We start from the raw sequence: 24,759 nt of genomic DNA on the forward strand, positions 1-24,759 counted from the left end.
CTTTGGTTTTTAATTGATATACTTGGTGGCTCCCACATTGGATAGACCTTTAAGTATGATATAGTGTCCATCTTCATCTCTTAACTACAGTGTCTTTGGTATAAACTCTAATTTATCTGATATGAGGATTGCTACCCCAGCTTTCTTTTGAGAACCATTTGGATGGTAAATGGTTCTCCACCCCTTCATTTTCAGGCTAGAGGTGTCCTTAGGTCTAAAATGAGTCTCTTGTAGTCAGCATATAGATGGGTCTTGCTTGCTTTTTTATCCAGTCCAAAACCCTGTGTCTTTTGATGGGATCATTTAGCCCATTCACGTTCAGAGTAACCATTGAAAGATATGAGTTTAGTGTCATCATATTACCTATTCAGTCCCTGTTTTTGTGGATTGTTTCTTTGGGCTCCTTCTTTTTTTTACAGGATCCCCCTTTATATATCTTGCAGAGCCAGTTTGGTGGTCACATATTCTTTCAGTTTCTGCCTATCCTGGAAGCTCTTTATCTCTCCCTCTATTCTGAATGAGAGCCTTGCTGGATAAAGTATTCTTGGCTGCATGTCCTTCTCATTTAGTACTATATATATATATATATATAATTTGTCCTGCCAGCCCTTTCTGGCCTGCCAGGTCTCTGTGGAGAGGTCTGATGTTAATCTGGTAATTCTCCCCATATAAGTTAAGAATCTCTTAAATGTCTCATGCTGGTTTAAGAATTTTCTCTTTATCGGGATCCCTGGGTGGCACAGCGGTTTAGCGCCTGCTTTTGGCCCAGGGCGCGACCCTGGAGACCCGAGATCGAATCCCACGTCGGGCTCCCAGTGCATGGAGCCTGCTTCTCCCTCTGCCTGTGTCTTTGCCTCTCTCTCTCTCTCTCTCTCTGTCATGACTATCATAAATATTTGAAAAAAAAAGAATTTTCTCTTTGAAATTTGCAAGTTTCACTATTAAATGTGAAGGTGTTGAACACCTTGAACAGTTTTTATTGATTTTGGGGGGGTCCTCTCTATCTCTTGGACCTGAATGCCTGTTTCCTTCCCCAGATTTGGGATGTTCTCTTCCATGATTTGTTCAAATATAGTTTGTGGTCCTCTCTCTCTCTCTCTCTCTCTCTCTCTCTCAGCCTCTTCTGGAATCCCAATTAGACATATATTCTTCCTTCTCAAGCTATCATTTACCTTCCCAAGCCTTTCCTTGTGGGCTCTTTCATTGTTTTTCTCTTTTTTCCTCAGCTTCCTTCTCACCATCAACTTGTCTTCTATGTCACTCACTCTCTCTTCCACCTCATTAACCTTAGCAGTTAGAGCACCCAGTTTGGATTGCATCTCATTTAATCTGTTTTTAATTTTGGCCTGATTAGATCTCAATTCTGCAGTAATGAAATCTCTAGAGTCCTTTATGCTTTTTCCAGAGCCACCAGTAGTTTATAAGTTGTACTTCTGAATTAACTTTCTGACATGGTATTGAAATCCAAATTCTGTAACTGTGTGGCAGAGAGCATTGTTTCCGGTTCTTTCTTTTGTGGTGAATTCTTCCTTCTAGTCATTTTGTCCAATGCAGAGTGGCTGTATGAGCGGGCTGAGCAAAAAATATCAACCACGCCCTAAGTAAAATACACCCTAGATGTTTCCGAAGAGGTCAGAGACCAGAAAATAAAAGAAAAAGAATAGAATAAAATAAAACAAAAGGACCACTCAAGTGAAAAATTTTAAAACAATGTAGTAAAAATAACAAGCCAAAAACCAAAAACAAGAAGAAAAAAGAAAAGAGAGTAAAAAGGTGGGGGGGATGGTGGTGGTGAGGAAGTGGTAGTGGAGAGAGAATGTAGCCTACCTGAGGGGTCCTAGACTAGGGTGATCCTCTTGGTTCTGAGTGTATTTTGTTCTATATGTACAAAATGCTCAATCCCACATTTATATAAACCAGCAATATTATATAAAGCCCCAACATTGACCACAAAAACATAAACGAGAGGGGAGCAGAATGGGAAGGAAGAGAATATAATCTCACAGAATGAACCAGCATGGTGTTCCACTTGGTTCTGGGTATATTTTGGCATGTTAGGCAGGACCATTATAAGAAAAAAAACTAGGCAGAAAAAACAGAAAACAAATACCCATATCTTGTATACCTGCCAAAATTAAATTGAATATGTTGAAGGGGATCCAGAAGTGAGAAATATATCTAAGACGTAATTTTATTTTATTTTATTTTATTTACATTTATTTATTTATTATTTAAAACTCCATCTTTTTTTTTTTAATTTTTATTTTTTTATTTATGATAGTCACACAGAGAGAGAGAGAGAGGCAGAGACATAGGCAGAGGGAGAAGCAGGCTCCATGCACCGGGACCCCGACGTGGGATTCGATCCCGGGTCTCCAGGATCGTGCCCTAGGCCAAAGGCAGGCGCTAAACCGCTGCGCCACCCAGGGATCCCTAAGATGTAATTTTAGAAATATGAAAGGAAAAAGGAAAAAACTTAAAATAGTTGGTAAAGTATTGCAGTTAAGGTGGGAAAAGAGAAAAAATATTGGAAAATTTTAGTCTGATATGAAAACGAGTCATAATGGAAAAAGAAAAAAAAAAAAAAGAACCCTCTAGTTCTATATACTATTTTCCCTCAGTCCTGGAGCTTTCCAGTACTGCTTGTTCAGTAAACTTGGTGTTTTGTTTTGTTTTTGTTTTTGTTTTTTTTTAAGATTTTATTTACTCATGAGAGACACAGAGAAAGAAAGAGATACAGGGAGAGGCAGAGGGAGAAGCAGGCTCCATGTGGGGAGCCTGATGTGGGACTTGATCCCAGGTCTCCAAGATCACGACCTGAGCTGAAGGCAGACGCTCAACCGCTGAGCTACCCAGGGATCCCAAACTTGGTCTTTCCTTGTAACTTCTAACAGTTCTTCTGGGGGAGGCGTCTGCTGTGCTGATTCTTAGGTGCGAGTGACTGGGAGATGTCCCACCCCTTGCCAGGTGCTGGGCTCAGTATAAGCTGCTGTGAGACTTTTGTTCCCCAGAGGTCCTGCCTCTCCCAAGCACAAGGTGAAACAAAGAGGGGAAAAAAAACTGGCAGTGGCCAGATTTCCAGCTTTGGAGTCGAGGTTCCCGCAAGTAACTATCTGCAGTCTCCCAGTCTGCACTGGTCTAGATGCTCCAGGGCCAGTGCAGGTGCACTAATCACAGCTTGTGGTGGGCCCAGTGGCAGAAGAGTTCTCCCTTTCCTGTGCCCTCCCTGCTTCCGCCTATCCCAGGGGAATGGAAGATCACCGGGTTTGCCCATTTGGGTGCCCTGGGTTCTGGGGCCATGTGCTGCTGGACCCGGGCTCCCAGGCACCGCCTCTCCCGAAGGGAACAGGGTACAGCCACCTCCATCCATTGCTGGGATCTAGTGTAAAGGCCGCTCCGGAGCTGGCCCACCTAACCGACTGGCTTCTCCCAAATGCCCCAGAGGGTTGCGGCGCTCCAGCCCTTTACCAATATGGGACCGCAGTTTGCAGTGAGCTTTCCCCTGGGCGCCCCTCCTCTTAACATTCCTTCCTGGAATGTTGAGGCTTCACTGCCCCTCTTGCGATTCTGCCGGATTTCCCTGCTAACCACTTTTCTGTCAGGGAAAACTCCGGCATGGATTTTTAAAATTCCCACATCTCCAGGGCTGGGCTTTCCTACTCTGGGAGGCTTTCAACGGCTCTGCTTTAGCCCTGATGGTTGCAGTTCCCCTTCCCCATTTTTTTTTTTTTTTTTTTTGCCTTCCTACCTCATTAGAAGCGAAAACTTTTCTCTGTAGCGTTCCGGCTGTTCTCTCTTTAAATCTCAGGTCAAATTTGTAGGTGTTCAGGATCTTTTGAAAGTTATCTAGGTAAGTTGGTGGGACCATCTTGCCCCTCCCCCTAGATTTTTTAATTTCAGAAATGGGGTTTGAACTCATGACTCTGATTTTGAGAATCATATGCTGTCATGACTGAGCCAGCCAGGCGCCCCCAGATCATTTTTTAAGTAAAGCGCCACACCCAAGTGTGGAGCCTGAGGTTAAGACCTGAGCGGAGATCAAGTCGGACAAGTGAACTGAGCCACCCAGGTGCCCTACATCAGGTTTCTTAATTTTAGTTGTTAAAGTGGGGAGGTTAAGTCTGGTTTCTGTTTATCTATCATGGTAAGAATTGGAAGAGTCCTGAAAGCATTACCTTTTAGATTGTTATAAACCCTGATGCCAATTCTGATTTGGATGTAATTTTTCCCCTTGAAGCTTTTTAGGATGTGGTATTTATTTTTTTAATTTTTATTTATTTATGATAGAGAGAGAGAGAGAGAGAGAGAGAGAGAGAGGCAGAGACACAGGCAGAGGGAGAAGCAGGCTCCATGCACCGGGAGCCCGATGTGGGATTCGATCCCCGGTCTCCAGGATCGCGCCCTGGGCCAAAGGCAGGCGCCAAACCGCTGTGCCACCCAGGGATCCCAGGATGTGGTATTTAAAGACTTTCCCTTGTATGTCTGTATGGATTTTTTCCATGTAAAGAGCTGGACACTTAGCACTTTGGAAACTTGTGACCTCTTGTTTTTCAGAATTATCTTGTGTTATTTTGGTAGTTTCTCTCATTTTTTCTTTGCAGAATTCCAATGATAGTTGGATGTTGGCCCTCTTTGATCCTTTTTTTCTTTCATAGTCTTTTTACCCTACTTTATGGGAGAGTTCAACTTTATCCTTTCATCCTTACATTAAATGTTTCTGATATTTCCAAAACGTTTTATTCTCTCCACAGCCTTTTACTCAATGGGTGCAGTACTTTAAAGGTTTTTTTTTTTAAGTAATCTCTACATTCAGTGTGGGACTCAAATTCACAACATGACCAAGAGTTGCATGCTTCATTGAGCCAGCCAGACATCCTGATGCACTACCTGTTCTCATACTTTGTGCCATAGTTGTTTCTTAGATATCTTGTTCAACTCTGTAATTTTTGTTTTGGTGTATTATAGACTTTTCCTCAAATTTGTTCCTTGGCTGTCTCTAAGACTGGGTCACTAAAAATGAGAAGCTTCCTTAACTGTTCACTGTAGGGCAACAGGCTGGTATTTTCACTGGAGAGCTCCTGCTGTCAGAATCTGTAGCTGTCTGAGTCCAAGAAAGGGTCTTCCAGGCTGCTGTGTAAGCCTAGGGTGGGGCTGGAGTCTCAGCTGCTCAGGTGGTTTCTCCTGAGTAGGACTTCTGGCTTTCTTCAGGGTGATGGGGTTGAACTTCTGCACCTTAACATGAATTTACAATCTTTTTTTTTTTCTCCTGGCACATGGGGCCTCTGATTCCTTCTTCCTTTTACAGTGTTTCATTTTTTTTGAGGAAGGTACAAATAAGATTGCTTCCCATGATGTGCTCTTAAGTCATTTATTCTTCCAATAGTTGTTCTTTCAGAAATTGTGCATTGAAAGGATTTGTTTCATGATGAGAGAATGTGTGCTTTTATTTCTTGATGTTCCCATTTTGGTATACCTGTATTTTATGGTGGTGGTGGGAGGACACTGAGGCATTGGGATTTTGTTTTGTTTTGTTTTTTAAGTAGGCACACCACGCCCAACATGGGGCTTAAACTTGACCCTTAGAGCAAGAGTGGCATACTCTACTGAAGTAGCCAGGGGCCCTGGAGTACTTGTATTTTTCAGAAACTATCCATACAGTAGCACATCCCTATAGAAAAGTGCATGGTAGTATGCAGCTCACTGTGAACACATAATCTGTCCTCACCACCCATATTAAAAACATTAACCAAGACACCAGAACACCCCTCAGACTCCCATTCTCCTCTGGGACCCAAGACAACCACTATCTTGACTTTAAATGTTAAAATAGATAGTTACTTTTCACCATTTTCATTATTAAATGATTTAATATTGATCTAATGCTTGATTTCTTTTGTTGAACACCGTGTTTATGACTCATTCACATGGTTGCATGTAGCAATTGTTTGCTTTCCTTCCTCTACAGTATTCCAGTGTGTGCCAATGTGGCTATTACTATTACTGCTGTGAACATTCTATACACGGCTTTTGGTGAACATGTGTATGTATTCTGTTGGATTACACCTAGGAGATTGCTGGCTTTAGGGGATGTGTAGCGGAGGGTACCAGTTTTCCAAAGGAATTGTAGGTTACCTTCCCCACATCAGTATGTGGTTGGTTCCACATATTCCCCCAACCATAGTATTGTCTTTCTAGCCCTTTTTGGTGGTGGCTGTATAGATTTTGTTGTGATTTTATTATGCATTTCCCTGATGACTAATGAGGATGGATGCCATCTATTATTGGATAATGTAGTTTTGAATATACTTGCTTTTTTTAAAAGAAGGAACTCTTTTTAAAAAAGATGGCCTCAGCCATTCTGGAGAGGAGAATCATTACTGTGCTCAGCAAGGTGTCTCCAGTTGAGGCACCTCACTCCCCAGTTTCTCTCGTCCCACAGACGTCTTCTCTTAGCCGTGAGTGGTTGTTTTTGCTGTTTCTAGCACCCCGAGGCAACAGACAGAAGGAAAAGTTGCTTGTTCCTCATCCAAGAGGACTCTTGCTCTTCCTATAATAAAGACATAGGTGGGACACTTCCACTAAAAGTTAGCATTTATTAAGTACAAGTAAGGTACGGTCAAAGGAAGAAGAATTAAGTGGGTCTGTGTGAGGATTCCCATGGAGCAGGAAGAGGTGATAAGCAGGTCAAGGAGACTGGATTTTCCTGAATGCAGACCACAGGGTTCCCTTTGGGGGTGGCAAGGGACAGTTGTGCAAGAAGAGGACAGAACCATGGATCTTAGGAAAGCAGCACGAAGTCTTTTTATCTTCTCTGCATTTCCCATACAGTAGATAGTAGATAAGTCCACTGCCAGCTCCCAAGGGAGGATATGTGGTCTAAGAATGGCCTAGACTCTTCCAATGCAATGATCCACTTGAGGAAAATCCTCACACTGGCATAAGAGGCTATACAAGAGCTCCACTATGAGCAGAGGACAGAACATGCAGTTAGGTTTAGCTCCAACTTTGGATTTCCATCCCTTCAATCACACTTCCTATCTGAAAACCAGCCTTAAAGAGTCAAATGGGAGGAAGGGGTAGTTTATAAGCATGATGGAGTAAGAATCACATCAAGTGCGGAGGCCAAATTCCCAAACACTGGCCAGCACTTCAGTAGCACAGCCATCTAAGCCTGTCAGCCTCTGAGTCTTTTCAGTGAGTAGATGATCACACAACTCTTCAGGTAGATCAAAATTAGATGAAGGTTATTTATTGGTGCGACTTTTTTCCTGTAGTGAGCTTCCTTTACACAGCAATGGTGTAAATAGCATCAAACTGAATGAAAACTTTGTTAAATGCAACCATAAATAATTATAATAAATATACATCAAGTAACTTTACAGCACACTTTTTTTTTTCTTTTTTTTTTCTTTTCTTTCTTTTTTTTTTTTAGGGCCAAGGTTTGAATCGGTCTGGACCTCTCAATGTGCTCTCTGGGAGAAGCAGTCATGTTAGCAGCAGCATCTCACTCACAGCTGTCACCAAGTGATGGGCCAAAAGAAGCTTCCCAAACCCCCTTTGGGGAGGTAGCTGACAATTCTGAGTCCATTCAAGGGATGGGAAGGATTGGAAGGGACCAAGAATGTAAAAATACAGAGAGGAAGAACCACGTCTTCTAATCCAGAGGCTCTTTCGTTATGCAGAAATAAGAGGATCCTTGTCAGGACTACATCCTGGTGTGACCCCCACTCAATGGGGCTCTCACCGCTAGAAGGCCAACCCTCTTCCTTTCAAGCAGAGAAACTGCTTGCAGGCGCTCACCTCCATACCGGACTGCTCCTGCATCAAATGTAACCAATGCAGCCAGAAGGATTAATTAATTAATTAATCCGGTTTTAGCTTTTCCTTAGGTTGGGGAATCACTTCTCTTAATGGTCCTTTATGCATTTCCTAAGAATAAGAGGGAGGAGATGGATCCTAATGGCTCTAACTCTAAAATCCATACATCTTTCTGACAGGCCAGGGCCACAGCAGAGAAAGAAGCACAGCTTTCTCTCCCCAGCATTCACACTCCAGAGCCTTCTAGTCAGCACGCACTCCAAACTTTCAGTATTCACAATATTATACAATAAATACAGTGATGCAATTCCATGAGAACTGGCAGGGCCCGAAATGACAGTGTCCAACAAGATGGCATATGCTGCTTGTGAACAAAGTACCATCGGACAAAGACCTGTTTGGGCCACGAATGCACTGGGGGTAGTGGGTGAGCCTGGAGCAGCTCAGCCCTGGCACACACGCTCACACGGGGTGGCAAGGGGGGGTGGGGTGGGTCTGGCCCAAGGGGCAGAATGACCCCACAGTGGGCCTTGGAAGGTCTTAGTCACTGAAGTTTACCCTGAATTGAGCAGAGCACCTCAGTCAGCTCTTTTTAAAATGGGGTGAGGCCCGTTCACAAACACTATGGTGAGGGTGGGCTGCTTCTGAGTACAAAACGGGGGGTTGGCTTGAATCATGTGCTTTCCTGTTCAGAATCTCTGAAAAAGGCCCCACTCGAGCACTGTCCCTCCTCCTTGTAGTGTCCCCCTCTGCTCCTGGAGCTAGACACACCTGGCTATGCGCTAGGGTCAGGATGGACCTGTGGGCTTCCGAGAACATGCAGCAGAGAACTGTCAGACCAGAGGCCCAGAAGGGACAGCTGAGAGTTGTCTGGGGGGAGAAGGGATGGGGGAACCACCGGGGGCTTTTCCTCAGAAAAATACAGCCGATGAACCACATTCCAGAGCCAGAAGATTAACACCGGAAGCTTTCCCGGTGTAAGCCTCCCATGTCTGAGTAACTGACCCGGCCACCTCAAGATGCAAGGAGGGCTGCAGGAGCTGCGTCCAGGATCAACCAGCTCAAGGCAGGAGGGGCAGCGCCACAGGCTTAGTTGTGAAGATGCTCTGCAGAGAACAGGATGCTGTGTGTGGCCATTGGCATCTCACCCCTACCCCCCGCTCCCTGCTGGGTGGTTCCACGATGTGGAACTAACGGGGGCCTTTCAGCATCAGAATCCAGTGGCCATGAAAGACAATGTCCAGGAAGATCAAATGAGACACAGGCTGCCTGGGAACTAAGCTATCCTACAAACATACCACAAACAGGTAGTAAAAGAACCAACCCATCACGAAACATACAAATACAAAAGGTTAAGTCTTCCAGGAAGCCCTGGAATGTGGACAGAAGTTCAGAAAAGCAAAATGTCGCCAACTCCTCACGTAGGGCCTGGAGAGACGTGCCCTCAGTGGCAGGCTTCCCAAGCCGGCGGAGTGGTGCCTCAGTGACGGATTCACTCTGGGGTTCCCTTCCCTCAGCCACTTAGGGGGTCTTCACGGTAGTGAATGGCACAACGAAGTTTCTCCAGCATGATTTCCAGAGAGGAGTACTGGGGAAGTTTGATCATGAACATGCAGGTCTCCACTCGGATGTAGCGAGAGTCTGGGGAACCTGCAAAAAACCCCGCCAGGCCAGTATTAGGAGGCTGGGTTACGATCCCAGAGAGGCCTTCTCTGGGCAGCTCTAAACCAACCCCAAGGCCCAGCAGGAGGAGAGGCAGGGCGGGGGCAAAAGATTTCCGAGGAGAGAATGGCAGACACAACCGTTGTACAGCACAGGCACCACACTGCTGACTTGTGAGGGACTCTGGTAGTACATAGGTTTGTTTGGCCAGCAGAGGTTTTTATTTTATTTTTCCTACATTTAAAAATTGGAGGGATGCCTGGGTGGCTCAGCGACTGAGCATCTGCCTTCAGCTCAGGGCGGGATCTCTGGATCCGGGATCGAGTCCCACATCAGGTTCCTTGTAGGGAGCCTGCTTCTCCCTCTGCCTGTGTCTGCCGCGCTCTGTCTCTCTCATTAATACATAAATAAAATCTTTTTTAAAAAGTTGGAAAATTTAAAGAGCTGAAAATCCAGAAATGTTTTAAGTATCAGAATATGTCAACCTTAGGCCTGTACTGACTCTTGGCCAAGGTTAGGTTTGAGAGGCACATGGCACCTGCCCCCCACCCTTCCTCCCACAGGGCCTGTGTGTCCCCACTTGGAACATGCTGAGGTGAGGCCAGTACCTGCTGTGCCATCTGGGGGAGCAATCTTCATGGGGTAGGGGGGCACGTGGGCTGTGTCAGGGCCCCCATCTTTGCAGGGGCAGGTGAATGGGATGCGCTCCTGGTTGCAGGCAAACTTGATAAACTTGCACAGCTCCTCCTGGGCAAACGTCTCTAGCGCCCCCCAGAAGAACTCAATGTGCTGATCCGTCTCCATCAGCCCCACTTGGTACATGGTGTGGGCCTGAGGAAGAAAGGCCCCCCAAGATGTAAGCAGACCCAGGACCTCCCTAGGCCAAGCCACCTGTTTGGGTGACTGCACTGAAGTGCAGGCAGGGAGGCTCGACCAAGGTTACCCCATGGACACGGGGGCGGGGGGGGCAGGTCCTGTCACCGTTCCCCCTGGATGGGAAGTCACTCGGGCAAGGTCTTACAGCTGGAAAGAAGGAACCCTGGGAGGCCAGGGTCCAGCCCGGGAGAAGCTGGTTGGGGCATGGATGGGGCTCTGCAAGAATGGCCTCCACCTTGGGATGTGGCTGAAGACATGGGCCTGAAGGCCAGTGATCTGGGTGTGAAGCTGACCCTGCCACATGCTCCAAGGTGACTTCTGCTAAGCTTTGGCTTACTCAACTGTGAGGGGGGGTGGGCATGGCTCCCCCACACATGGGGACAGAGCACCTGGCACACAGGGAGTACCCAGGCAGGTCCCTACTGCCAAAGCCTGACTCCCCGGCCCACCCAGGCTGCTGACCTTGAGGAACTCAAGATTGATATAAGGGAGGCCGCAGGTACGCAGCTCCATCTCCAGCGGGCTGAGTGTGGTGAGCAGCTGCAAGGGGATGATGGCGCCCAGGCCTGCTCTCACGGCCGTCACACACTCAGCGTTCTGTAGCTCCCGCAGCCGTAGGCTCCGGATGGCTGCTGCATAGATGTCCTTGTTCTCCCACCTGCAGGTGCGGGGGGAGGGGGGGCAGTGAGGGAGGGGGCCTGGTGAGGGAGAGTGCCAGGGTGGCCCCTGGGTCTCAGGGCCACACCCACCCAGCAGAGGTCCCAGACACTGGATGTCCTGGTTCTGAGAACCCCGTGAACTCCTCTCCTGCCTCTGGGTGTCACCCACCTCACAGCTGGAATTTTCTTAATACAAAGTCCTTTTGTTGAACACATTCCACCCTTGCTGGCACCCCATGTCCTGCTTCACATTCCTCTAACTGGTGACATCCATCTGTCACCCACCCCAGCCCAGGCTGCCACAGTCCAGGTGCTGCTGGGACATCCCTTCAGCCAGACTGGTCTGTCCCCACTGTGTGCACACACACTCACGCCACAGGGATGTGCCGGCCACGGCTGCACAGCTCCACCTCCTCGCCCGTCATGGTCAGGTAGGTAAACCTGCAGCATGGCTTGTTGGGGCCCTCAGGGCTCTCGGTGGCCAGGTGCTGAGAGGCAATCTCGGCACACAGGGCCTCTAGCTCAGTCTCGTCGTTGATCTGGAGGGCAGAGGAAGACTGAGGCTAACTGCCTGGCCCACTCCCAAGGTCCCCTGGAAGATGGAACTCCAGTCTCCAGTTGGGTAAACCCCAGGCACTGTTTGGACAGGGACTACCCTCGGTCATTATGAAGGTGCACATGGCACAGGCCTGCCCAGAGTTGCCATGAATTCAGGGTTGGGTATGTGGCCGAGGCCTGGCTAATGAGACCCAAATTGCACGGGTTTTTTCTGTTACCATTTGGAAGCAGCAGCCTTCTTTCACTGGTGTGGATGTGACTGTGAGATGGTACATCTTGTACTATTGGGGGCCATATTGAAACTAATTACTGCTAATGCCACTCAGCCTTGCCTGAAGCCAAATCTATCCATATTTAGTTTTAAAAGCAAATCATTTTAAAAACCAAAATTAGGGTCCAAAAGACATTGATGTGCATGCTGGGCTACCGAGGAGATGGTTGGATCTGGCCCAGAGGAGAGTAGACCTGTGAAGGCTACAGGCACAAATGCCCAAAATTCAGAATATTTCTTCTTGGTTCGTGTGCCTCAATCCTGATACAGTTTGCTATCCCAGCACCCTCTGAGGCTCTGCCCAACCCAGCCCAACCCCTTCAGAAAGGCCTTGGCTGGACTTCCTGGATGCTATCTCAGATCCCCTGTGTGCCCCAGGCCCTTGCTGCTACCCACAGCACTGGGAGGACTTCTCAAAGCAGTGCCTGGCAGAGACTCATAGATCCCCAGCCCATGGGGGCCATACTGCTTTGACTTTAGACAACTCACTGTCATCCCCGTTTCTGCTGAGAAGCCAACCAAAGCCTGGCTTTGGTGCTCCCTTGTGCTGGCTGCTCTCAAGTGGTAGCTGAGGGGAGGACAGCAGAGCACCTGGCAAAAAGGCCTCCTTCGGCTGAGGCTCTGTTGAGAGCAGGCTACAGCCAGGCCTCAGACACAGTCTCCTCCCCCATGAACACAGGCAGTTGGCCTCCAAGGGGAGGGCTGGGGCAGAGGTGCCCCCACACCCTGTCTCTAACTTGAGGAGGCTTTTTAGCTGGACAGGCCTAGATTCCACTGGTGGCTCTGTTCCCAGCCAGCTGTCTCTGAGCCTCCCTCCCTTCTGGCCTCATCATGAGGACATGTACACACAGCCCTCCGTTACAGGGCCTCACATACCAGGTGAGAGCCCAGAGCCTGACCCACGGCAGGCCCCCATGACTGCGGACCAGCTGGCAGGCGGAGCACTGAGCACACAGCCCCTCGGGGGCTGGTCTGTGTGTGCAGACAGCTGTGCTCTCGCTACCTCTGTGTGTCTCAAGCACAAGGAGGAGGAGGGCCATGTTCCCAACCCCTTCCCCAGCCAATCTCAGGTGACCCCCAAGAGCCAATCTGGGCTCTGAGGCCCTGAAACCAAGTTCTTAAAAGCGAAAGTGGGTCTGCCAGTAGTAGTTCCCCTCCCAGACCTCCGCTCAGTCAGCTGCCGGGAACCCTTCACCCCTGTGTCTTTGGAAGGCCTGTCATGGCATGTCAGTCACTCCTACTCCACCGCTATCAAACAGGAAAAGAAGCCAGAGGGGCTTCTGTCCCTATGACATAAGCTGGCAGAGATGGCTCAGGCTCCTTTCTGTTCTTTGAGAGATCCCCATCGGTCTTCAGGCAGAAGGCTGAGCTCCCGCGGCACAGAGGACCAGGGGACAGCGGGCTGCAGAGGCAGTGGTGAGCCCGGGGGACACTGCTCTGGAGCTCTGCTGTCCCCAGGATGTACTATGCACTTACACTCTCAAATTTCTTGACGTAATTGTAGGTGAGTATGTCTGCTTCCTGTAGGTCTTGCTCAGGGTCCAGGGGCTCCCCCACCAAGGTCTTCCAGAAGGAGGGCAGGAGGTCCAGGGGAAGAGGGACATCTGCTCGAATTGCAATCCCCAGCAACTGGCCCAGAAAGTGCAGCAGCTGCTCCTCCCCATAGGTGATGGGGCTAGGGGTCAGGATGTACTTGCCCTGTGAATGGAAGCAGAGGCAAGGTGACTGACCAGAGCTCCCGCCCGGGAACAGGAGTCTGCAATAGGCAGCAGGAAAGCACCACCAGCTCACGCCCCTGAGCCAGAGCCCTCCTGCTGGTGCAGTGAGAGAACGCAGGGCCCATGGCGACACACACCCAACCCGGGGCCACTACCCCACAGCTGCCTGGGCCTCGGGCAGCTTACCTTGTTCTTGTTGACAGCGGAGCTGGGGCATAGCAGCAGAAGTGACAGCGAGGAGCTCTGCAGCTCTTTACACACCTGCCACAGGAAGTGCCTGAAAGAGCCACCTGTGGGACAGAGGGGGTCCCTCAGCATCGAGACCCTCACAGCCCAGCCTGCCTGCAGGCCCCATCCCCAGCTGGACCTGGATGCAGCGGTACCAGAGGGGACAGAAAATTTGCCCGAGGGCAGAGAGACCTTGGATCAAGTCCTATGGTACCACTTACTAGCTGGGTGGCCCCGGAAATCACTTCCTTGTGACCCAATCCATCAAACAGGAACAGTAACTGGACCCACATCCTGGGCTGGCTTCAAGGATTCAAGGAGATGAAATGCAGACCCTCATGGGGGCCGCCTCCTGCAGCCAGAAGCTCACACTGATTTGCGGGCTTGTCTGACCCATATCTGTCACTATAGGTTGTACCAAGGGCCACCCATTTTACTCTGCCCCCCGCCCCCCCACCACCTCAGTGCTCAGGATCTGCTCAGAGAGCTTCTAAGTGTCTAACTGCCAGACTAATGCGGGGATGCCTGCAGAGGGCAACAGGCGGCTGTGGTCCTCAGTGATTCTAACTCCACACGTGCCTTTGGCTTTCTGGCCAACTCCTCTCTGTGGCTGGGTCTTCCCTCTCTGTGCCTCCCCCGTCAGTGCCCTAGGGGCGGAAGCTCTGAGGATAGTTGTGTGGACACACTGCTTGGTCAGAGCCAGGCAGAGGACCTGCTCAGGGACAAATGTCCTCACTCAGCTTCGGTGGGGAAGCAGATTTCTGCCTGGTGAAGTCACCAAGGGCTGGGCCGTGGAATCAGACAGACCTGGGTTTGTGCCCCAGCCACCTGCCTGACCTTGGGGAAGCTACCTGCTGGCGTGCCAGTTTCCCTATCAGTCAAGTCTCCTGTGCATTCTTGGTGCTCCGAGGAAGGGCAGGTGTTGAGGGTGGGCCTGACATACTCTGTGTACTCAGTGGGTAAGAGCACTCTGAGAGGACTGGAGGCCCTGCCAGTACGGGATGCAAGGATGCGAATGGGGATGGGAGATGGAGTTGCCCCAACAGCCATCATTCCCGCTGCGTCTGGCTGAAGAACTGGGTCTCTCATCCAGAGTGGGAAGTATTTCCTGAATGTCTGGGGCTCACTAAGCATGGCTTAAAGGGTCACCAGGGAGCATTTTCTGATGTTATCCCTCATCACCACACGGGGAAACGACAGAAGGGCTCCCCCAGCACCCTGTCTCTCACGGGACACACAAGAGCCCAGCTGAACCCTGAGCTTAGGGGATGAGGCTAACCTGCACTGATGGCATCTCTATGGTTGCCCCTCAGCACTGATCAGAGGTGCGGTCCCTGAACCCAGGTGATGCTGGGCTGAAGTCCCTGGCAAGCACTGGTTCCCGCCCAGGCCGGGGCAAGTCCCTGGGGGCTGGGGCTGGAGGGCCTGGACAGGCTGGTGGCTCTGGGGCCAGTCCTGGCTTCTGTGCCGCAGACTAAAAATAACCCCAGGTATGTTCACACTCTCAAGAAAAAGCTCCCCTCCCCCTGCCCCTAACTGGCTGCAAGGAGCCGGGTGGGGGCTACACTCACTGGTGCCGTGGACCTCCTCCCCAGTAAAGCGGATGTTGAAGGCGTAGGTGGGGTCGCCACCACTAGCCAGCTTCACGCAAAGCTGAGATGACGACACCGAGGCCAGCTGCCGGGCAGCCTGGCAGAAGTACGAGTTTTCCGAAGCTCTGATCTCCCCTGCAAAGAGACAGGAAGCAGGGAAACCCTTCCAGCACTGTCATCTGCTCTAACACCCAGGACAGATGCTCCCCAGGCCTGTGCCTACTTCTTGGCCCTTTCCCCGCCCCTGCTCCAGCCACCCTGCCTTCTCTCTGTTCCTGGAGTATCTTCTATGCCTCAGGCACATGGCTCCCAGCCTCCTCTCTATCCCTAGGGGAGCACCCCCCACCCAGGTCCATGCTCTTCTTTCACTTCCTCCTGTGTGTGCCCTCCATGCTGTGTGTGTGCTCACATGCCATGGCCACCACCCGGCTGCCTCCTCAGGAGCCACTGCCCCCTCTCATTTGATGCCGGGACCCCAGCTCTAGCAAGTCCATGGTCAACCAGAACAAATCTCCACATCCCACCCGCCCCCCCCCAACCGTTAGCTGTGGCCTCGTGCCAGCTCTCCAGTGAGCCGTGCAGGAGAGGTGAAGCTCCAGGATGTGGAGAGCTCCTTCTGCCTCCCTCCTTCCTCTTGTGCCCAGGATGCAGGCTCACCAGGGGACCCTGAAGGTGGGAGCCACGTGCTGGGACACTCGAGGAGGACAGAAGCAGCCAGATGAATGTCTGGACTCCCTTCTACAGGCCTCTTTCATGTGCAACAAATCAACTGCATCTTTTGTTCAACCATGGCCATTCTGCATTTTCTTGCTCTGCTTAATCTTACCTCCCACGATTTCCAGTGGGTCCAGAGTGATCTCGGGGGCCGCATGGTCAGCCGTCCTCTGCACTGTGGCATTCAGGACCCGATTCATGACGGTCACCTTCGTGTCGTAAAAGATCAGCCCTGAAGGGAGTAATGTGGGCCAGAGGCTCAGATGCGGCTGCCTGCCTGCCTTCCCTGTTGTGCCCAAGGCCTGGCGGAGGACATGCTGCCCCTCTGGGCTGACTGGGGTCTCCTGGGATGCCCATCAGGTCCCTGACTTTCTGGGGACACTTTGTCAGTACTGGCCCAAATGGTAGCACATAAGCCCCAGACTGTCATGCCCAGGAAGCACCCTGCTGGCAGAAATACATAAAGTACAAGGAGGCTTGCTGTAGCATTTTCTGAAGTGGTGAAAAATAAAACCCCAGAAGATGAAGGTGCAGAACATAACATAGGCTAGGATACCATCCACTTTCGATTTTTAAAAGTATCATGTGTGTCTATTTGTATGTGAACAGGAAAATCTGAAAGGACAGGTACTCAGCTATTGATGATGATCATCTCTGGGATACAGGGGGCAGACAGTGAATCAGAGCCACCGCTTTTTTTTTTTTTTTTTAAGTAGGCTCCAATGTGGGGCTTGAACTCATGGCCCTGCGATCAAGACCTAAGCTGAGATTAAGAGCTGGACACTTAACCGACCAATTTAAGTCAGCTCTACACCCAATGTGGGGCTTGAACTCACGACCCCAAGAGAGTCACATGCTCTTCTTACAGAGCCAGCCAGGCGCCCCTGCAAACTTTAGTAAATTTAATTTTTCAGGGATTAACTGAAGTCACCACTCCAGGCTCTGTTAATCCGGACACATGTATGTTACGTGTAGGGAGAGGGTCCTCCCAGGCTGGTAACTGTGGGGTGTGGTGCTGACCTTTGGCCTCCTTCAGCAGGGCTGCGATGCTGTGGGCATACATGGGTGTCTGGCGCAGCTCCACCAGGGGCAGGAAGAAGGTCTCCAGCGTGGTGTTCAGGGACTGGAGCAGGGCGAAGCGCAGGCGCAGGCTCTCGATGGGCACATCTGCAGAGCATGAGGGGCAGTCAGGCTGAGACTCTTGGATTGTGAAAAAACTCAGGTCACCCCTGTCATTGGAGGTAGGGGTGGGCAGGAGGATCCTGCAGGGGATTTTATCCTTCGACCCACAGATGCTGTGAGTGACTCCCAATCTGTCTGAGCCCGTGCCAAGCAGAAACAAAGGGTGAGGCCCAGGCTGGCCATGCAGGAGGCCTTCAGCTCTCAGGGATTCCAATGGCTCCCTGAGCCTATCTTTAGGCTTATGCCAGGGCTGCATCCTATGCTATTTTTAACCATCAATTTTGAAATAATTAGACTTCTAGTTACTTGCAAAAATAGTACACAGTCCTGTGCATCTTTCTTTCATCAGCTTCCCCTAAGGCAACATCATAGGTCAAGACCAGGACATTGAGACACAGGAACATTGTCTTGTTTTGCCTCACATTTGTCTACCCTCCAGCTGTGAGAGACAGACATTAGAACAATTTCTTGCCCATGTCTACCTTCCAAGTATCTGGAAGAGAGCAAAGGGCCAGGACTTGTGGCCAAGCAAGGGTGAATAGACTCAAGAGCTGCCCGTGGTAAGCGTGCACAGGCACAGAAACTGGTCCGGGGATCATGGTCAACATGTTGTAACAAGGGTCACCTTCCAGGGATGGATTTATGGAGAATATTTGTTTTTGGGTGTGCACGTGTGTGTGCAGGCGCATTCCTAGTTTTTTTTTTTTTTTTTTTAAGATTTTATTTATTCATGAGAGGCAGAGAGAGAGAGAGAGAGAAAGAGAGAGAGAGGCAGAAACACAGGCAGAGGGAGAAGCAGGCTCCATGCAGGGAGCCTGATGTGGGACTCGATCCTGGGTCTCCAGGACCAGGCCCTAGGCTGAAGGCAGGCGCTAAACCGCTGACCCACCCGGGCTGCCCAACATTCCTAGCCTTTATTTTATTTTTTTAATAATAAATTTATTTTTTATTGGTGTTTAATTTGCCAACATACAGAATAACAACCAGTGCTCATCCTGTCAAGTGCCCCCCCTCAGTGCCCGCCACCCAGTCACCCCCACCCCCTGCCCTCCTCCCCTTCCACCACCCCTAGTTCGTTTCATTCCTAGCTTTTAAAAGACATGCTGCTCTCTAGAGATCAAGGATAATGCCTCTAAGGCATGCTGCCGGCTCTGGTCCCTGCTCCCTCCCAACATCAGCCTGGCACTGGTGGTGGCTTCTAGGCAGGGGCCTGGGTATGACAGCCTCCCAGCTGGCTGCATGCCTGTCTGCCACTTGCTTACAGGAACACGGAGAAGGCCTCACTCATTTAATTTAGTTGCAATGACAGCTTTGTGTCTTTCTCCCTCTTCTTTGCCCATATGGTTCATAGCAGGTGATCCTAAGGACTCACTCGATGGCCACGAAAAGCACATCTAGTCTTTCTTTCTTAGATTTTTTTTATTAATTAATTAATTAATTAATTAATATTTATTTATTTATTTATGATAGACACAGAGAGAGAGAGAGAGAGAGAGAGGCAGAGACACAAGCAAAGGAGAAGCAGGCTCCATGCCGGGAGCCCGACGTGGGACTCGATCCCGGGACTCCAGGATCGTGCCCTGGGCCAAAGGCAGGCGCCAAACCGCTGAGCCACCCAGGGATCCCACATCTAGTCTTTCTAAACCCCCTGGACTGTTGTAAGAGATGCCCCCAGGCAGCCTGGGGGCAGTCCCTGACAGCCACTTCCCCAGGACCCACATACTCAAGAGACAGGCCACTCTGGGGTCGGCAGCATCTGCAGGATCCAGATACACCTCATGGGGGTGGAGCCGTGCGGGCGTGATGGCAAGGTGGCGGCATAGCCGGTTGATGTACTGCACGAGCGCCACGTCCATCTCCAGGGTCCATTTCCTTGATGCTTTGTGTGCATGTCGGACGTCGATGCAGGCACACCTGGGGCCGGGCAAGAAAGGCGAGGTGGGGCAGTGGCCACGTTCCAGCTCCCGACAGGTGTCTGGAACAGAGCCTCGCTTCATGGCAGGTTTCTTGGTGCTGGACCAAAGTGTTGACAGCCCCTGCGAAGGGAGGAGCTCCCCGACACCGCCCGGAGAAGCCAGCACAGCAGGCCTGAAGGGAGGAGTGGTGCCACCTCCCCGGGCTCTGGCCACATGCATCCTGCATGTGGCAGAGGGCAGACGGCTCAGGATGGGGCTCTAGAGTCCTTGGGCTGAAATCTAGGCTGCCTGGTGACCTGGGCCACCAAGGTGGCTGCTTTCAGAGCCCGGGTTTCCTCCCCTGGGAAATGGAGCTAGGGGGCAGCTTGGCCTTGTGTGTTGTCCCCAGAGGTGGCTGAAGGTGCCAGCCACTGGTCTCACTGAAGCCACGACCCTCAGCAGAGGTCTTATGTGAACCCACTTCTAAATACTGAAAAAATCCAGCCCCAGAAAATGTCAGGAGACACATTTACTGAAGCTTTACAAAATGACCATCCTGGGTACAGAATCATGGGAAATCTCTGTGTCCGTGATTTTTGGTGAGTGTGCCCCTAGAAAGGCAAGCAGGCTGGCTGGCGGGTGGATAGGTGCCTCCCACTCCAGAGCCCATGGCACCTCACTAGGCTACATGCCACACGGGGTGCCCCCTGGTAGGAGGGCCTATCTTGGGGCAGTGGCACAGCTTTTTTTTTTTTAATTTTTTTTTTTTTTTATTTATTTATGATAGTCACACACAGAGAGAGAGAGAGAGGCAGAGACACAGGCAGAGGGAGAAGCAGGCTCCATGCACCAGGAGCCCGATGTGGGATTCAATCCCGGGTCACCAGGATCGCGCCCTGGGCCAAAGGCAGGTGCTAAACCACTGCACCACCCAGGGATCCCAGTGGCACAGCTTCTTGAGACAGGTCTCCTGGGTCCTTCCCAAGGAGGGCTGGGAGAGAGACAGCTTCCTCCAGAAGGGGATCTCCCCCTCTGCAGGAGGGTTCCCTCATAACCCCCTGCAAGCTGACTGACCACAAAAGATGCCACTGGCCCTTAGACCAGGTGTGGGGTAGGGAGGAGGCAGCAGGGTGCCAGGACGGGCCCCATGGGGCCCACAAACAAGCCCTCTAGCTATAACAATTGGGAATTCATTTGTAGGACAATCTGTGCCCTTTGCACTTCAAATGCACTTTCTAATCCAAAACGGGATTCTACTACTCAAAAGCCCCCAAAGTCATCTGTCTTACTGGCTTCTAAAATAAATCAGAAAACTGGTCCAGGGTCAGACTCTGAGCCTTCTGTGAAAGTACAACAGGATGGTGGCGAGCAGCAAAAAAGCCCCTAAACTCTGAAAACGGATTTTAAAAGAGATGCTTCCTTTAAAAGTGATGTTCCTTCCCTGATGCCCGAAACGCACTCCTTGCTGTGCACCTGGGGGTGAGCACCTGAGTGAGAGCAGGGAGGTTTCTTCTAGTTTGTAAGTACCACGCCTGCCCGGAGAAAGGGGAAACCATGTTTGGCCCTGGGGACCTGGTGAGCAGCTGCCAGGCAGGGAGGGAGACTGAAAATGGAGACTCAGAGACAAAGCAGGACTCTGAGGAACAAAGGGTCTTTGGAATGAGAAACTATCCCGTTAGGGACTGAAGTGTGTCTGCCCATCCCCCCAATGTGTGAAGCCCTATTCCAGTGAAGCCCTAACCCCCAATGTGTGAGGAGATGGGGCCTTTAAAGAGCTAACTGAGGTAAAGGAGGCCCTCAGGGCAGGGCCCAGGCCCAGCAGGCGACCGTCCTCCTCAGAGGTGGGCAGCAGTGGGGACGTGCTGCACACTGGCAAGGTCATGTGAGCACAGGGAGAAGGTGACTGTCCATAAGCCAACGAGAGGCCTCAGCAGAAACCAACCTTGTTGATGCCTTGACCTCCAGAACTGCGAGAAGATGAATTTGTTGTTTGGAACAGTTTGTTTCCAAGTGGGTTCTAAAACCCATTTTGACAGTTACAAAAAGTTAGAAACTCAGTAGGCCTTTAGAGCAGCAGATGGAATGGTGTCCAGCAGGGATTTTCTTGGGGATGCCTCTGGTGGCTGAAAACAATTTTTATGCAAGGTATCAACTGGGTAGAGGGACAACTTCTTACCTCTCAAAGTGAAGGTCATAACCACAGGATAAAATTGCCCTCCAGACACTACGGATGTCTTGCTTGGCTCGGTCAATAACAAACTTGTGAAATCCTTCCAAGGTTAGATATTTCTCCTCAGGGACTGATGGAGAAATGTTGAGAGTTAGGAGTTTGGAAGAACCTCCCACAGCAGGGACCTCGTGGAATGCCCTGGTGGCATCTCTGGGGGGGGGGGGGGGGGGGGGGCAATCCACCTGTGCCCCACCTCCTGGCCCTCCAGGGTCTGTCACTGGCCTCCACCCACCACCTGAGGCCAACCACAATCCCTGACCTCATGGGGTCAGCAAGCCACAGCCTGACTTCTCCAGCTCTGCTTGGGCTTTTATGAGGCTCAAGTTCTAATGCCCAGGTAAATGCCTCTGGAAGCAAATTTCTAAGCAGATTTCCAGATCTTTACTTTCAATCGCTATCATCTACTCTTTGCCCTGGGAGCATGGTATCTTGGGAGCTATTTTGACCTCCATAACTTCATGGTCAAAGATGGCACTGAGGACGTGCCTAACCCAAACCCCAAGGGAGCCCAGGCAAGTTGGCAGAAGCCAGGAGGCTGGTCCCAGGGGCCTGCCAGTCCAGGCCCAAGCGGCTCATTCACCTTCTTGTTTTTTGGTGGGTGACTTCTCTGGGTCCTTCTCATCTGGCTTGCTCTTTTCGGGGGACTTTGGCTTCACAGTTGGCTTCTTCTCACTTAAGGCAGTCCTGCTGTAGACCAGAGCATTGCAATCAGAATTCCTGTGTTCACACCTCATCCTGACAGAGGATGCAGTGAGCCTCATACATGCATGAGTTCGGACTCCCGCAACTACAGTCCCTGGTTCCCAAAGGGCTTCTGTTCCTACCAAGAAGTTCCCTGAGCAAATCAGGAGGACAAATGGATGCTTTCACTGTGAGACATGCTTTTCATTCCTTCTACAACCTTTAGAGCTATACTAAGAAGTAGTCACTAGCCAGATATAGCTACTTAAATTAAAAAAAAAAAATACAAACTCAGTTCCTTGATCACACTGGCCACATTTCAAGTGTTCAGTAGCCACATGTGACTACTGGTGACCGCATTCAACAGCAAACAGGGAAACTGCACAGATGTCCATCGTAGAAAATTTTATTGCACTGGACTGATTTACGAGCACTATTTATGTATGATTTATTAATTAAGACACTATTTTTCTGGTCCTTCAAACAATTCCTATTGGAGACTCTCGCCAGGTAACATTTTGCTATCAAAGTTTCAATTCTGACTTCTTGAGTTATTTACCTAGGTCTACAGAAAATTCTATTAAATATGTATGCATATCCATACATGAAATATTATAGAGCTATTAAAAAAAAAAAAGGAGGGTCGCCTGGGTGGCTCAGTCTATTAAGTGTCTGCCTTCAGCTCAGATCATTAACCTGGGGTCCTGGGATTAAGCCCCACATCCGGCTCCCTGCTTAGCAAGGAATCTCCTTCTCCCTCTTGCTCTGCCCCTACCCCCTACTCATGCTCTCACTCAAATAATTCCCCTCTCAAAAAGGAATGAGGAAGTTCTTTTTGTGCATATATGGAATCACCTCCCAGATTAGCAGTAAATGGAAACAGCAAGGTACAGGCCACCATGTGAGGTATGGGGACATCTGGGCATGTGCCCATTTCTTGTGTATACACAGAAGAGTTCTGGAAGGCTAGGGAAGTAACACTGGCAGTCTCATGGAGAGGGACAGGGAGCCTGGAGGATTAAGGGGAAGAGGAATAGCTTTTTGCTGCATATGTTTTTGAATTCTGTACTATTTTAGCCATTTAAAATTAATTTATTCTGGGACACCTGGATGGTTCAGTGGTTGAGCATCTGCCTTTGACTCAGGGCGTGATCCCAGGGTCTGGGATCGAGTCTCACATCTGGCTCCTGCGGAGAGCCTGCTTCTCCCTCTGCCTCTTTCTCTGTCTCTCATGAATAGATAAGTAAAATCTTTAAAAAAAATAAATTTATTCTTTTGAGAGAGAGTGAGCTTCTTGGGGGGAGCACAGTGGGGAGAGGGATAATCTTCAGCAGGCTCTACGACTAGTGTGGAGCCTGACTCCAGGCTCGATCTCACCACCCTGAGGTCACAGCCTGAGCCGAAACAGAGTTGGATGCTTACCTGGCTGAGCCACTCTGGTGCCCCTTTAGCCATTTAAAATTTAAGAAAATAATATATATATGCATCAATAAAAGCTTAGGTACTTAAACTGTTAAAAGTGTTTGCTATGTGTGGGGTAGTTATATATTTTTTCAATATGCATTTTATAGTTTTTCTATAATGACTATGCATTATTTGTGTGGTTAAAAGAAGTCAGATTTTTTTTTTTTAAACAATTCTGTACATTTTGGATGGTTTATTAATTCAGACTGGTCTGCTTTTGTCTGCCTGTGTGGTCCAGATTTTACTACAATTGTGGATAGAATGAAACATGCTTTTTCAGTTGATGAAGCTGGGGACCAAAATGATAGCTGCAAAGGAGAGCCAGGGTGTCCACTCCCCAGAGGCCCAGAGAGCCTGGCAGGAAGCCTTGGAGGAGGAGGCCCTAGGTCCCTGCCCAGCCCATCTTCTGAGTTCCTCAGATGCCCACCTGACACTGTTGAGCACAGCCTTGTCCTTGGCAGGTGGCTTGGTGATGGGCCGCTTGGTGCTCACCACTTTCACGGGGTGCTGCTCTTTCCCACCTTTGCTGTACTTGCTCTTGTCGAACTTGGGTTTTGGCACGCCATATTTCCTCAGGATCTGCAGAACACCAAAGGGAGATAGGGGTCCTCAGGATCACCTCAAGGCGTGCCCGAGGCCCAGCCTCAGCATGGTGGGGATGTGTGGCTACCTGGGTGAGCTGGTCCTCCAGCACCTTTTTGGGAGGCCGGACATTGGTGAAGAAGAGGTGGAGGAGGTTGCCTGGTGTCTGGGAGTTGATCTGCTCTTTGCTAAGATAAATGTCCGACACTTTGATGGGCTTTGCTGGTGTAAGGCTCAGCATCTGCTCTGAATGGGCACAGCTCTTAAATATCTCTGTGAGCACCTCTCTGGCACCGGGCACCAGCTTCTCACCTGTTACAAAACGGGGAGAGGACAAAACAATTCTGCCATGAACATGCCACATCATGATAAGCCCTGCAGATCTCTGTTTCTCATATACAACTCTGTTTTGAATGTAGGTAACAGACATTGAGTGGTGATGACAAGCTACCCACTGAAACCTGGTTTCCCCTTTCTGGGCACACACTACAGCTGCTGTTGGGTGTGGTCCTGTGATGTGGGACGTGAGCCACTCACAGTCTGCTCTCTTCTGCGCTGACCCCCTCCACTGGCTGCCTAGAAATGACACCCCCCTGGGATGGCAGACCTCGGCACTCCCCCTGGATTCT

At 50.1% G+C, this 24,759-nt stretch overlaps 1 protein-coding gene across 9 annotated transcripts in view; it reads right to left on the reverse strand.

Moving 5' to 3' along the window:
- Positions 1-7,233: 7,233 nt before the first annotated feature.
- Positions 7,234-24,759, reverse strand: part of HECTD4 (HECT domain E3 ubiquitin protein ligase 4) — a 185,988-nt gene continuing 168,462 nt past the window's right edge. For 7 of the 9 annotated variants that reach the window (XM_026018777.2, XM_072725162.1, XM_026018774.2 and 4 more), the window contains 14 exons: positions 24,219-24,442; positions 23,976-24,127; positions 21,984-22,090; positions 21,350-21,473; positions 19,002-19,192; positions 17,117-17,263; positions 16,209-16,328; positions 15,362-15,517; positions 13,749-13,852; positions 13,321-13,542; positions 11,388-11,554; positions 10,819-11,014; positions 10,089-10,311; positions 7,234-9,468 (listed from right to left, as the gene is read on the reverse strand). In XM_026018777.2, the coding sequence (XP_025874562.2) occupies positions 9,332-9,468; positions 10,089-10,311; positions 10,819-11,014; positions 11,388-11,554; positions 13,321-13,542; positions 13,749-13,852; positions 15,362-15,517; positions 16,209-16,328; positions 17,117-17,263; positions 19,002-19,192; positions 21,350-21,473; positions 21,984-22,090; positions 23,976-24,127; positions 24,219-24,442 (2,270 nt within the window). In that variant the 3' untranslated portion in view covers positions 7,234-9,331. The remainder of the gene's footprint in view (positions 9,469-10,088; positions 10,312-10,818; positions 11,015-11,387; positions 11,555-13,320; positions 13,543-13,748; positions 13,853-15,361; positions 15,518-16,208; positions 16,329-17,116; positions 17,264-19,001; positions 19,193-21,349; positions 21,474-21,983; positions 22,091-23,975; positions 24,128-24,218; positions 24,443-24,759) is intronic. The other 2 variants (XM_072725163.1, XM_026018773.2) reach the window with 1 other exon arrangement.

The sequence above is a fragment of the Vulpes vulpes genome, chromosome 10 (genome assembly GCF_048418805.1).
Source record: "Vulpes vulpes isolate BD-2025 chromosome 10, VulVul3, whole genome shotgun sequence".
Taxonomy (NCBI): Eukaryota; Metazoa; Chordata; class Mammalia; order Carnivora; family Canidae; genus Vulpes; species Vulpes vulpes.